This window comes from Camelina sativa, chromosome 12, assembly GCF_030686135.1.
Source record: "Camelina sativa cultivar CO46 ecotype springtype chromosome 12, ASM3068613v1".
In the NCBI taxonomy this organism is placed as follows: domain Eukaryota; kingdom Viridiplantae; phylum Streptophyta; class Magnoliopsida; order Brassicales; family Brassicaceae; genus Camelina; species Camelina sativa.
Window position 1 is genome coordinate 11,372,093 of NC_141891.1, and position 13,569 is coordinate 11,385,661.

Sequence of the window (13,569 nt, forward strand, 5' to 3'; positions counted from 1 at the left end):
ATATGGCGACACCTCATCCCGGGAGAGCAATGAAACTGCGACAAAGTGCCAAAATTATGCCGCGCATTGCCCTACCACCATATGCATGGCATGATGACTTGTAGGGTTCCTAAATTGCCTTTGTTCACCATTCTTTGAACACTATATCTTTTTCATCTTCAAAATGTAAGCTTTTGGCTATCAAACATGGTTATATAGTTCAGAATCGCTACAAAAAACTTTGAGAAGGAGTTTGATGGCGCCATGGCGGAATAGATATATTATTTGTTTTGTATATAGTTTTTTTTTTACTGATTAAATTGTCTAAGGTTTATTTTTCATTTTTTTCCTACCGTCAAATTGGTTTCTTTTAAATCTTGGAGGACAAGTCCATCTAGAGAACCTTTTTTTTTTGAAGGATCAAACAAGAAGCTAGCAGATCCATTTGACTATGGAGGAGGACTTGTAAACCCTGGAAAAGCTACAAACCCGGGACTTGTCTACGACATGCGGATCGAAGATTACATCATTTATATGTGTTCCGTGAAGGCCACAAATTTAAAAGCCACAATGATTGATCTTCGAATATCCGTCAGCAGTTGGTGGTGGACCAGCCATGGTCGAGGTATTTGGAAGGAGATATTTTGGGAGAGTGTTAGGCCATGGTCGGACGTTCTGAAAAACGAGTAACATATGTTTCAGCGTACCACTTTGGATTCCAATATCAAAGTGGTTCAACTATTGGTGGTCACCATTTTATCTAATAAACTGTGAAAAACAAATTCAAAATTATATTCGAGTACATCCAATCATAACAATTTTTAAAAATATCTCGTGGCATAAATCTTTAAAATTGAAGTGAAATGTATAAATTTGAACGTAACACATAAGGTATCTAAAATTATATAGTGATTGGTCACTAAAAAAATGGATTTAAATAGCAAAGAAAAAAGAAAATGTTAGAATATATAATTGGGCCCAATTTCACAAATTAACACATGTTTCATATTGTTAACAATTTTACAAAATCGGGACTGGTTTGCTCTCCTGAATGTGAACATTGAACCAAAGTGAGTTTGTTTTGAGTTCGGTATTCCTCTCAAACCGAAACAAACCACGTCCAATAATTGAATCCGATCGAACCTATATTGCTAGCCCCAACCCGTGAAGCTGAAAGGACAAATTATGTATTCTTTATATATAAACCTTAGAGGCTTCTATGTCATACAAACACTTCTCACTTAAGAAAATGGAGAATTCTATACAAAGTTCCAAACTTGTGCGTGTGTTATCAATTGCTTTGGTCCTATTTCTTAACATAGAGTTGAATTTTCTTGCAGTTGCAGGAGCCTTAGACAATGATAAAAGAGTATGTAACTAAAAAAACACCTTTCTCTATTTGCGAATAAATACTTAAGAGTGCTGATTTTAAAAATTTGTTGGTTCTTTTTTTTCTTTCCGGTGGATTTAATAGGTTTATATAGTATATCTTGGCGAAAGAGAACACGATGATCCAGAACTCGTCACTGCCTCTCATCATCTAATGCTTGAATCACTTCTTCAAAGGTACCTCTCTATTCATCTTTCAAAAAGGCAAAATTAAATCTCTATAGACACTAATACCTATATTTGACATTCACTAATTGAACTTGTTTGTATGTACACTGACTGCTCATTAAACTTTCCATATGTTTATATTATATAATCTTCATTAGTTAACATAAATATTCAAACATCTGATAGGTTGATAATATGTTACATTCGGTTCTTGTCGCCCAAGAAACTCATTTTCACTAGTACTCTCATAATTTCTTCACATAACTAATTAGGCCCTATTTTGTTTTTGTTTGTCTGAGCTCTTCTCTTACTTGTATTTCTAATGATATATATATATATATACAGCAAAGAAGATGCACATAACTCAATGATCTACAGCTACCAACATGGATTTTCTGGTTTCGCAGCACTGCTTACATCTTCGCAAGCAAAGGAAATCTCAGGTACTCAAACGCACATTTGAGAGACATTTTCATATCTTTGAGCATTGAAGATTTTTGGTTCACCGGAATCTTGTATATAAACACAGAGCATCCAGCAGTAATCCATGTTACACCAAACCGGTTTCTAAAACTGAAAACCACAAGAACTTGGGATCACCTTGGTCTCTCTCCGATTCCAACTTCCTTTGCTTCACCATCATCTGTAAAAGGTCTTCTTCATGACAGCAACATGGGCAGTGAAGCTATCATCGGTGTCATTGATTCCGGTCTCTCTCTCTCTCTCTCTCTCTCTCTCTTTCTTGCTCTCTTGGTCTCTTGCTCTATGAAGCCTAATTCTCTCTTCCCATTGGCTCACATCATATAATGAATATACAGGGATATGGCCAGAGTCAAAGGTATTCAACGATCAAGGTCTTGGACCAATACCTAAGCGTTGGAGAGGAAAATGTGAATCAGGAGAAGAGTTTAACGCCACAATACATTGCAACAACAAGCTAATAGGAGCGAAGTACTATCTTAAGGGTCTACTGGCTGAGATTGGAGGAAACTTCAACAGAACAATCATCCAAGATTACAAATCCAACAGAGATGCAAAGGGTCACGGCACGCATACAGCCACAATTGCCGGTGGCTCATTCGTCTCCAACGCAAGCTACTATGGTCTAGCAGGAGGTACTTTTATATAGAAGATTTGTTCAAACCAAGCACACATAAACGTTTGGATAGTTCACCACAGACGTTAGCTTAAGAGTCAAGCTACCGATTTTATTTGTTTTCTTCCTAACGGATGTGGGATTATTAATTATCAGGTACCGTCCGAGGCGGTGCTCCTCGGTCCCGCATAGCTTCATACAAGCCGTGTTGGAACATAATGCGAGTCGACGGAAGTTGCACATCTGCTGATATGTGGAAAGCTTTTGATGATGCTATACATGATGGGGTTGATGTTTTGTCGGTTTCTCTCGGGGAAGATATTCCCGAGGGTTCTGAGGTTGATACAAGCGATACAATTGCGGCTTTCCACGCGGTGGCTAAAGGGATCACGGTGGTGGCTGCAGCGGGTAACGAAGGCCCTGGAGCTCAGACTGTTAGCAATGTTGCTCCTTGGCTCTTGACCGTTGCTGCAACTACTCTTGACTGGTCTTTTCCTACAAAGATCACACTTGGGAATAACAAAACCCTCTTCGTAAGTTTTATACCCGAATAAACTGACATAAGTTTAACAAAATAGTTTCAAGTATCTAGCATTTTTCTCCAAAAGCTCAAATTAGATAAAATATAGTTCAATGTTTGGAGCTTCTTTAACTTGTTCTCTTTTTTTGTTGTTCAAATTAGATAAAATATAGCTCTAATTAGGCTGAATCTCTGTTCACTGGACCGGAGATTTCAACCGGTTTAGCTTTCTTGGACGTACACAGTGATGATAATGTTGATGTGAAGGGGAAAACAGTTCTTGTTTTCCATAATTCCTTTGCAATTATAGGGAAAGATGTAGCAGCAGTCATCTTAGCCCAAAAGCCTAACGATCTTCTTTCTCGATGCAATGGTTTACACTGCATTTACGCAGATTACGAGCTTGGAACTGACATTTTAAAATATATACGTACCACCAGGTACTTATCTTTGAAACATAAAATAAATCTCTGTTACATTTTTGAAATATATACATACATCATTGATCTGTCGAGCCAACAGATCTCCCACTGTGAGAATTAGTGCGGCTACTACACTAACCGGTCAGCCTGCAACGGCTAAAGTTGCTGGATTCTCATGCAGAGGACCTAATTCGGTTTCACCAGCCATTCTCAAGGTTATAAAAGCCACTATGTCTATCATATATGTGTACTTCATAATCTGAAACCTTCCTTCTTCAGTGAACTTGTTAAATATCTGGTCATGTTTTTACTCTGTAGCCTGATATAGCAGCCCCGGGTGTGAGCATACTCGCGGCATCTAGTCCGCTTGATCTAGAACAACACAACGGATTTAAACTCGACTCAGGGACATCGATGGCAACTCCTGTTGTTTCCGGAATCATAGCTCTCCTCAAATCTTTACACCCTAATTGGTCTCCAGCAGCAATAAGATCAGCTTTAGTCACAACAGGTTCTTGCTTCTTCTTATTCTTCTTTTTTTTCATAAATAAACCGACTAATCAGATTTCTTTTGTAGCTTGGAGGACAAGTCCATCTGGAGAACCCATTTTTGCTGAAGGATCAAACAAGAAGCTAGCAGATCCATTTGACTATGGAGGTGGACTAGTAAACCCTGAAAAAGCTGCAAAGCCCGGACTTGTCTATGATATGGGGATCAAAGATTACATCAATTATATGTGTTCTGCGGGTTACAATGACTCCTCAATCTCTCGTGTGCTCGGTAAAAAGAACAAGTGTCCAACTCCTGAGCCATCAATTCTTGATATAAACCTACCTTCAATCACAATCCCAAATCTTGAGAAAGAGGTCACACTCAAAAGAACTGTAACCAATGTTGGACCCATCAAGTCAGTCTATAAAGCCGTGATCGAGTCTCCTCTTGGTATAACTCTCACCGTGAAACCGACCACACTCGTGTTTAACTCTGCAGCTAACAGAGTACTCACTTTCTCGGTTCAGGCTAAAACGAGTCATAAAGTCAACAGTGGCTACTTCTTTGGCAGCTTAACATGGACTGATGGTGTTCATAACGTTACCATTCCTGTCTCTGTTAAGACAAAGATTAGGATCAAGCCTTAACAAGAAAACTCATTATTGTCTACAACGATCTAAATCGATGTAATAAACAAAGCCATATGATGCTCATGGTCTTTGTCCTTGTGTAAACTTTTGCCAATCCTAGTTCAAAGTGTGTTGAATAAAATCAAGATCATTATAATAAGATCAAAATCACCATAAAAACATAGTAGAATCCATCTCTCACTCAAACACAAACTGAGAAAACCGTAAGGGTTTCCTCATTTATTCATCACAACCATTTATATTATGCATATAAAAACTAGTACAATCGGAATCGAGACAAAAGGATCCTCATGATCATAATCTATAGCTATAACATTACATAGCAATATATAATCATCATAGTGACTATATATATGATAGAGATATGATTCTTAACAATAAGCGATACACTTCTTCTTACAATCCATGGTGCAACCTCCTCCACCACCTCCACCGCCGTATCCTTTCCCGGAGCGGCTAAAAGAGCTGAAACACTTAGCAGGACACCTCAGCTTCTTGCCATTACAAGGTCCTTTCTCTTTACAAGTCACAGTTGGCCTAACCACACCTCCTTTCCCAAAACCACCTTTTGGACCACCGAACCCTCCACCGTATCCACCGCCCATTCCGTTCCCCGGAAAGCCGTTTCCAAACCCGGGTATTCCAGCAAATCCGGATCCGGGTACTCCTCCAAATCCTAAACCATTGTTCCCACTCTTCTGACGAGATGATTCAGTTGTAGCAACGAAGATGATGAGAAGAAGAGAAGCTAAAAGGAAAGATTTTGTAAACATTTTTCTTGTGATTTATGTAGATTGATGAGTGGGTTTGTTGAGGAGATTAAAAAGTTGGATGAAATATAAATACAGTATAGAGAAAGAGCATTAAATTGGGGAGATATGAAAATACAGTTAAGACATTGATTCGTGGACTTTAGTGTGTTAGATCACTTTAATGCTCGCACTTTGCAAAGAAGACTCTTGTGTTTTGTCTCTCTATCACTTCCGTAACTTGTTGAGAGTCTGTTCAAATATAGCACTTGGCGACATTTAATTTATGCATGTGTTATTTAAACTCGACAGATCGTTTTAATTAAATACTAGTACTAGTAGTATTTGTTAGTGGAGGACTTTATTTGACAGATGTGTTCACGATACAAACTTAAAGATAATTCAATCTACCCGAAGTTGGGTTTTTATTATTTCAGCAAAAGATATAATGTGGTGCATAATCTAATCTGTCCATAAGACCCCACTCATTAATTCAACCCAACCATATTATCATTTCTGTCTTATATCAAAAACTATCCAGGTCTGATTAAATAGATACACCGGTTAACAAAGTTATTTTTTGTCCAAGGTTTCATTAAATTGGCTTTGTTGACAAATTGGTTCACTACACTGACACAGCTCTTGTTAGCTCTCTATCCCTCGATGACCCACCATATATTTTATTTTATATGATAGTGTAAATTAGTTATGTATACTTTGATATTCCATGTTTTGGTGTGGTAATTTATACGACCTACTTATTGGAACTCATTGACAAATTTGGCCCAAAGTAGACTGATAGTTACACCTCACCTGTGAAAAATGTATCCATAGCTGTGTTTGTTTATAGTACTATTGATTGGTCCAGTAGGAATATCAACTTTTTATGGATGCACACATTTTAACCACTAAAGCATAAAGTTAAAACAGTAAATGAGAGAGAAGTGGGCAAAGGTATCTGAAAGAATGCGAATTCAATGATTATCATTGATTTTGTTTCATCTAATCCTTAACATTATGACAAGTTTTTGTCATCAAACAAGTTTCAAGTTTAGTGTTCTCTCTACTTACCGGACACTGCTTAAACTTTTGGCTGGTCCTTGCTGCTCAGACCATGGAGGTCGTTTGTTGTTTTCCTGAAATATAACACAGTATACAAATGATCATCACAAGAATAAGTTACTCAGAATCTCGGGTAACGAAATGTATTACTTTCCTAAGTAGGATTTGGACATGTACCACTAAAGGATCAGTCAAAAGGGTTTCAAGAACTCTAAACAGATTAAGCTTTTCGCTTTATCCATCACCAAAGAAACCAAAACAATTCCATTTATACATGCTTGGGAGAGAAAATAAAACAAAATTGAAAGGTCACACATACTCTGATATCTGTGATAGAGTTGCAGGAGGAACATCTAACAGATGGAGCTCCATAAGGATACATGAGGAGCAGTTTGCAATTATTGCAAGTCACCTGGCCGACCTGGTTAGCTGCAAACAAAGAATCACGTATCAGAACCAATAAGCGGAGAAGAGTATGTTCATCAATTTAGGAGATGTTATACATAGAGAATAACAAAAATTGAGCAGAGGCCAGGAAATTCATCAGCTTATAAGAACAACTTTGGAAGATTCTTGTTTCAGCTAATAACCAAACCCATCTAGTTCATAAAGCTAAGAGAAGAATCCTAGCCAAAGGTAATTTTTGTTTCAGCTAATAACCAAACTCATCTAGTTCATAAAGATTAACACTTTCGAAACGGAATTGAGCACAAGAACACAGAGATATCATTCACACAAGCTAAGTAAAAACCAGACTGACAGAGCATTCACAAGATTGTTCCTTTTAACAGTTTCAAGTCACTGAGGATTATCAATCAAACACAAAGCTTTCAGTTAAATGTTATAAGAAACAGTAAAGAAAAAAAGCCAAAGGAAAAGGAACCTTCAAGAACGAGATTAGCAGTGTGACAACAAGAGCACTTGACTTGTTTGGATCCTCTTAGATACGAAAGCAAACGCCTGCAAGATCCACATACCATTTGTGCCATCTCTGCAAACCCCAAAACAAAAATATAAAATTTTGCAGAGAATCTCCAAATCATTCGCGGAATCTAAAGTGGGTTCACTCTAAAAGCCTACAAAATCCATTAAAAACCACTACTTTGATCAGACTGTACCAAAAAATGAAGCAAATCGATAAACCCTAAATAGACAAATACCGGGAATTTTGACGGTGGTGGGATTGTGGTTTACGGCAGCGACTGGAGGAGGAAGAACTGCAGCTTCCCATCCCGGAGGTGGTCCTTCTTCGTCTTCCTCTTCATCTTCTTCTTTTTCACGGTGCTTTTGTTCTTCTTCCTTCTCCTGCATTTGTGTCTCTTCCATCACGCCTTCCCGTCTCGGCTCCGGCGAAGATTTCCAAGTTAACTCCCAATTTTTTCTTTTTTTACTTTTTTAACTTTGTCAAAGCAAAAATTCACAACAAGTTCAAAAACAAAGAAAAAAAAAAAAAAAAAAAAATCTTATATAATAATCACATTGTGACATTTGACACATGGGTCCATTGTGCCTTTAGAACTAGAAGTTTAGAAATTGATGTAGAACTGAAACGATAGATCGTAACTTGGATATATAGCTTATATTAATTACATACAAGTCAATCAAACCGAGACGGCTATACCATGCAAGAGCTTCTGACGTAACGGTATACAAAACATCAACCCACTCTCAGCTTTTCGTCAAATTGTTTGTTAACCAATTTGGTCTCCACATTTTTTTTTATATCACAGAAGCCTGGTTGTGGCTTGATTTATTGATCAAGATGGTTCCAACTTTTTCAAAACACAAACTTAACTCAAGTGTGACAGATTTTGATCTTTTGTGATCGGAAAAGAAAGACACAGTCATCAGCATGTTGTTAACACAAATACAATGAATCCGGTTTCACGATCAACCATTAGGTACATTATATCCAAGAGTCAAAGACAAAATACTATTTTAATTTTCCATATAACTAGTTTGACGAAATTAAGGGTTAAACCTTAACTAATCAAATCTCTTGTTGTTCACTTTTTGACTCTGCTTTCTTCTCCTTTATCCAAGTGGTCAATGATACATTCGTTTGTAACGGAAAAAAAAAAAAAAAACATTTTGTTATCTCAAACTTTGGCAAATCGTATAAAAGAAGCATGAACATTTTCATTTAGCAATGTAATACTCAATCTTTCCGTTGACTTAGCCAAAATGTATCCAAAATGTATATATATATATATATATATATATATGCCTAAGAAGAAAGACGAAGACCTGACTCAAGACATTGACCAAATATGGGTCCATTGTGCCTTTAGAACTAGAAGTCTAGAACTTAGAAATTAATGTAGAATTCAAACGATAGATCGTAACTTGGAGTATTATACAAGTCAATCAAACCGAGACGGCTAGACAATGCAAGAGCTTCTGACGTAATTTGGGGACAGTATACAAAACATCAACCCGCTCTGATTTTCCATAAAGCCCACCTCCAACATACTTTTCCACGACGATCTCCGTGCACCAAATCTTCTTATTATCGGGATCACTACGGTTCCCGCACCCTTGCCAAACAAGTAAGAGTTTCCCACCACAGCTAACTAATTTAGTTGTACTACCGTTCAAATCATACTTTTCCCTTAGTGAGTGTGAGTCTAAACTTAACTCACTACCCGACGTGTCAGGGAGACGTTCCCAAGCCTGAGCCTTTATGTCGAATACCTCATCACATGATTCCACCCCTAGGCAGCCTCCAGTTACATATATTTTGCCATCGTGTAAACTTGCCAAGGCATTCATCCTGACTATATTCATGCTAGGTGCATCGCGCCAAGTGTGAGTGCAACAATCAAGCACCCGCACGGCAGAGGACGGTGCATAGTCCACTGGTCCGCCAATTACGTAAATTTCTGAACCAACAGCAATGGTGGATTGTGATACTGATGGAAGATTAGAAGAGTCATTAAAAGTTACGGGAACCAGCAACTGTTGATCAGTTGTCTTCTTCTTAATCACGGAGTCGGGTAGGGTTCCATTAGGGTTAAGCAAAAGTCTAAACCATTGGTGAGTGTGAAACTGCTGTCGTATAGACAGACGTAGAGCCACTGTTCGGTGTTTCCAAGGTGGGATCGAGCTGCTTTGAACTCGGCGGAAGATAGAATTGAACGGAAGCTTTTGGAAACGATTGAGAGCGTTGGGTAGTACGAACTCGAGACCCTGGCTAAGCAACTCACAAGGACATCGTCTGGGAGTAAAGAAAAAGACGGAGGTGGTGAAGAAGAAGGAGACGTCTTCTTCGTCCTCTTCCTCTTTCTCTTCCTCTTCTTCTCCGGTAGTTCTACTTGGACGTTCATAGCCACACGGATGATTTTGTGGAACTGTATCAGATTAGAGAAACTAGGGTTTGGTTTATTTAATAGCAAGACAACCCCCTAATTATAAATAACTTTTTAAAAGACCACTTTTTAAAAATGTATGTAGTTATGTTATCCAATTAGTGTGTGGTTTGTTATTAGAACCTTTTCCCAAAACACCAAAGTTATCTGATTATAATTATTGGAGGTTCATTCAACCAGACTTTTTAAAAAGTGTTGTTGGACTTGGATGATCCAAGTGGGGTTTCCTAGGATTTTTTTCTTTAGTTTCATGATCCAGCAAGCTTAGGTTTTGCAGAAAAGATGCGGTTAAGAGTGGCTGCCAAGCGAATTCCACCTTGCGCAAGTCTCTTCTCTACAACTGGTAACCGAGAAAGGAAATAGTCATCTGCAGAGAATGCAGAAGATCATCAAGTCATGTCCATGATAAAAAAGCTATGACGTACGATCTTGTTTCAGAGTAGATAGAAACTTTGAAACTCATTGCTCAGAGAGTTTGTATATATATATATATACCTCCTAAAGTAGTCCCTGGGGTAGCGTTCCTGTATGCGTACTTGCAGGCAAGATCAATGCTTTCAGACGCGTACCTTAATACATCAAACAACATACAGAATCAATCAACATTGGTATATATAATAACTAAAACCTGCAGATTTCTCCCTTCTTGTTGCAGTCAAATATAGATAGATACTTACTGATTTGGACAGGCTGTTTTGTTAAGTTGACATGACTCCCACAACGGAACATCATTTGACCAGCCATTCTATTATATTAAGACAGCCGTAAAAACAAACACTCAATGTGAGAGTTGAGTTTATCTTGGATATATGACTATAACTTGCTGAAGCTGATCAGAGAAGGGCAAGATTGTACCTTGAGTTTGGCTTGAAGGGATTGAATCATGCTTGGAAGGCTTGAGTTGTAGTATGTTTCTAGAGCAGACTCAATTATCATGTTATCCCAGACCTTCAAGATAAGACCACTCCAGTTCCGAGTCAGGAAAGATACTTAATTATTTAGCAAGCAATATGACCATAAAACAAAGCACTTACATTGTGCAAATCTGTTTTGTGATGGTACCATTTGACTATTATTGTGTTACCAGCAAGATCTCCAAGAAAACCAGTATGCAAGGGCTGTGAAAATCAAAATCCACTTAAAGATTAGCCATACATACTCTGTGTTCTTACTATACACTAATCAAAACTCCAGAGTAAATACTAAATAGAGTAGCCAAAAGTGCATATAACTCTGACAGCTTTTGGTTATAATAAATCTATGATTCGACAGAATTTGCAAAATAGGATTAACCTGATGAACATCTCCCATATAATGTGATAAGAACATGAGAGCCTCTGTCAAGTTGTCTACAAATCATTAAAAGTCTAACTCACAGTGGACTATACTCTGTGAGTTTTCAGAAGTAGACATTAACTGGTTTGTGTAATTGAAGATTGCTCCTGTCACACACCAGTCTTTATGCTTATTAGCGTCGTGGCAGTCCCCTTCACAGAAGAAAAAAAGGAACAAAGATTCAAACTTAGCATACACATTTATGCAAATACATATACAATGGAAAACAGAAACATGTATGAAGTTAGAGGAAAAAAAAAAAAAGATAAACCCACGACAGTATTCATAGTTGCATCTGTATTCAGGTGTGTTAACGTAGTGCAAAACACTAGTCCATTTCCATTGCGAGAGGTGTTTGATTTCATCAGGCCATGAGCAAAAAGCTGCTAGATCTCCTTCTGCAGATTCAGGTAGAAGTTTCTTCACTGCTGCTATAGTATCATCCTCAAAGTATCCCTGATCAGGATTTGGAAATTTAAAAAAAAAAACTGAAATCATTTTTACCACAAAGCTATAACCTTTTTACTCCATCCTAACAAAGAAGCTCTGACGCTAAATTGATTAAACATTCTCAAGCATCACAACCATCATAATTAACTAATCTCTCTCTCTCACACATCTATAATCAAGATTCAAGAAACCAATCAAGAAAATTCATCACCTCGGCTATTTTGCAGACAGTGTAATGACCTTCCTTCCCCCAACAGAGAGCTCCACACACAAGCTGCGTAAGAATGAGTACACTCGCAAACCACAATCTCAAGGAAAATCTCATTCTGAAACAGAGCTTTCAATTTCTTAACAATCTCACATAACGTCAAAGGTCAATCTCTAGTCTAGATAGCCAAAACAACATTGTGGGTTTGTCCGTAAGGCGAATGGAACACGATTCAATGTGAAGTCAACGACTTACCTAAAACACAGGCTTGATCTTTACTCTTTGCCTCTCTGCTTCTTTGATTTTTTCCTTTGCTCCTCCTCCAATAGGTAATAATAAAAAACTAATTCTTCTTCAATCTATGTTTATTTTAATTTGATTAGTTTAATCAAAAAGTAATAAACTGATAGTTGTTTTATCAATTCACATAAAGCTCTTGAGATAACATTGCAAAAGTCCCTAGGCCTTTACAATAGTATCAATTAAGTGAGTGAGACTAGCACATAGAAGGGAGGGAAGCTTTCAAGGACGAGATTAACAGTCTGATATACCACAACCACTTCACGTGTGTTTGGATTCTCTTTGATACCAGGCAATTGACATACCATTTATTAATGAATATTGCAATTTGAGTTGGTTCCTATACCAAACTCTAAGAAAAATCACAAGTTTTGACAATAAAAATTAGAAAAATGATTAGAATTGAAATGATTCTTCCCTAAGCGTGTATGTATCTCTCTTTCCCTCCAGCTTCATGGCTTATTATTTCCTAGTAGATCATGCAGAGCAAACAGTACCTAATAACAACGATGAAACTATTAACTTAAGAATTGTAGTGTATACTACTTAGAAATTAGAATTACTCCCCCCGTTTTTTTATATTTTATTGATTGATTTTCTGAGTTTACCACACACTTAGGAAACATTTAATAAACTTTTTAAAAATCGTTTAATTTACAAATAACACCACATTCAAGAAACTTTCATTAATTATATTCTATATTATAAAGTTTTTTTTAATAATAGACCAATCAAATGTAGTTATCTAATTATAATAAATTACCTAGTAAAAAAATGTATTAATTAGGGTCTAATAATCAATCTTTTCAAAACAAGGAAAAAATTAGAAAATCAATCTTAAAAAAAAAGAGGGAGTAGAATGCTTAAAAACTTTTTAAAAAAAATCTCTTGGTAAAAGGATTAATTTGTCTATTAATGAAATTAACTTGTGTGTAGTTTTAGTTGATTTTTTTTTAGGATTTTCAAAAAGAAATGTGAATCGCATTTGAGACTAGTTGAAACAAATGTGAACTACACTTGATTATTGGAACAATGTGAACCACAAAGAGATGAAGAATTAGCAGAATGAAAAAAAAAACAGATTTGAAGTAAAATGAGTGTATGAGAGTTGACAAAAAGATAAAAAAAAAAAATGGTATCCATTTGTCTAATCAGATACAACATTTCATAATCTTTATGATGTGATCCATCAATAAATAGAATAAAAAACTTTATAGCTTTAGTTAGTCTACCTGTTTTCTTTTCTTGCATTATTGAAATTATATACCAAAATTTTGTATATATTCATTACAAATGTTAGAATATATTATTGAGGATTTACAAGAGAGCTTAACCTAGGTTTGTAATCTTGCCAAAAAAATAAACAAATAAACAAGATTT

The 13,569-nt window shown here is 36.7% G+C and overlaps 4 protein-coding genes and 1 pseudogene across 8 annotated transcripts; 1 reads left to right on the forward strand and 4 right to left on the reverse strand.

Moving 5' to 3' along the window:
- The first annotated feature begins 1,020 nt into the window (after window positions 1-1,020).
- On the forward strand, window positions 1,021-4,856 carry LOC104731374 (subtilisin-like protease SBT3.13). 3 transcript variants are annotated; one of them, XR_015575381.1, is made up of 10 exons: window positions 1,021-1,348; window positions 1,454-1,545; window positions 1,882-1,979; window positions 2,066-2,245; window positions 2,355-2,651; window positions 2,789-3,165; window positions 3,315-3,592; window positions 3,675-3,789; window positions 3,893-4,085; window positions 4,152-4,856. XR_015575381.1 is itself a non-coding variant. In XM_087479726.1 (10 exons), the coding sequence occupies exons 1-10, from the start codon at window positions 1,199-1,201 to the stop codon at window positions 4,712-4,714; spliced, it is 2,295 nt and encodes a 764-aa protein (XP_087335852.1). In that variant the 5' UTR covers window positions 1,035-1,198; the 3' UTR covers window positions 4,715-4,856. The 3 variants fall into 3 exon arrangements, 1 of the variants encoding a protein (XP_087335852.1); XR_015575380.1 differs by having other exon boundaries at window positions 1,035-1,348; window positions 3,547-3,592; XM_087479726.1 differs by having other exon boundaries at window positions 1,035-1,348; window positions 3,363-3,592.
- On the reverse strand, window positions 4,829-5,490 carry LOC104731373 (uncharacterized). The gene has a single exon (XM_010450722.3). The coding sequence runs from the start codon at window positions 5,488-5,490 to the stop codon at window positions 5,089-5,091; it is 402 nt and encodes a 133-aa protein (XP_010449024.1). The 3' UTR covers window positions 4,829-5,088.
- On the reverse strand, window positions 4,829-8,079 carry LOC104731375 (protein LOL2). Its single transcript, XM_010450725.3, has 4 exons — window positions 7,689-8,079; window positions 7,412-7,519; window positions 6,848-6,957; window positions 4,829-6,602 (listed from the first exon to the last, which is right to left on the reverse strand). Exons 1-4 carry the CDS (start codon window positions 7,852-7,854, stop codon window positions 6,534-6,536), a joined length of 453 nt encoding a protein of 150 aa, XP_010449027.1. The 5' UTR covers window positions 7,855-8,079; the 3' UTR covers window positions 4,829-6,533.
- An 816-nt stretch (window positions 8,080-8,895) lies between these two features.
- LOC104733429 (F-box/kelch-repeat protein At4g19865 pseudogene) lies at window positions 8,896-9,854 on the reverse strand (annotated as a pseudogene).
- Window positions 9,855-9,984: 130 nt separating this feature from the next.
- On the reverse strand, window positions 9,985-12,209 carry LOC104731376 (endonuclease 5-like). 3 transcript variants are annotated; one of them, XM_087479728.1, is made up of 8 exons: window positions 12,145-12,209; window positions 11,893-12,007; window positions 11,190-11,687; window positions 10,931-11,014; window positions 10,752-10,844; window positions 10,574-10,641; window positions 10,392-10,465; window positions 9,985-10,263 (listed from the first exon to the last, which is right to left on the reverse strand). In XM_087479728.1, exons 3-8 carry the CDS (start codon window positions 11,223-11,225, stop codon window positions 10,145-10,147), a joined length of 474 nt encoding a protein of 157 aa, XP_087335854.1. In that variant the 5' UTR covers window positions 11,226-11,687; window positions 11,893-12,007; window positions 12,145-12,209; the 3' UTR covers window positions 9,985-10,144. The 3 variants fall into 3 exon arrangements, 2 of the variants coding, with proteins under 2 accessions (XP_087335854.1, XP_087335855.1); XM_087479729.1 differs by lacking the exons at window positions 11,893-12,007; window positions 12,145-12,209 and having other exon boundaries at window positions 11,190-11,383; window positions 11,507-11,687; XR_015575382.1 differs by lacking the exons at window positions 9,985-10,263; window positions 10,392-10,465; window positions 10,574-10,641; window positions 10,752-10,844 and having other exon boundaries at window positions 10,929-11,014; window positions 11,190-11,383; window positions 11,507-11,687.
- Window positions 12,210-13,569: the final 1,360 nt, after the last annotated feature.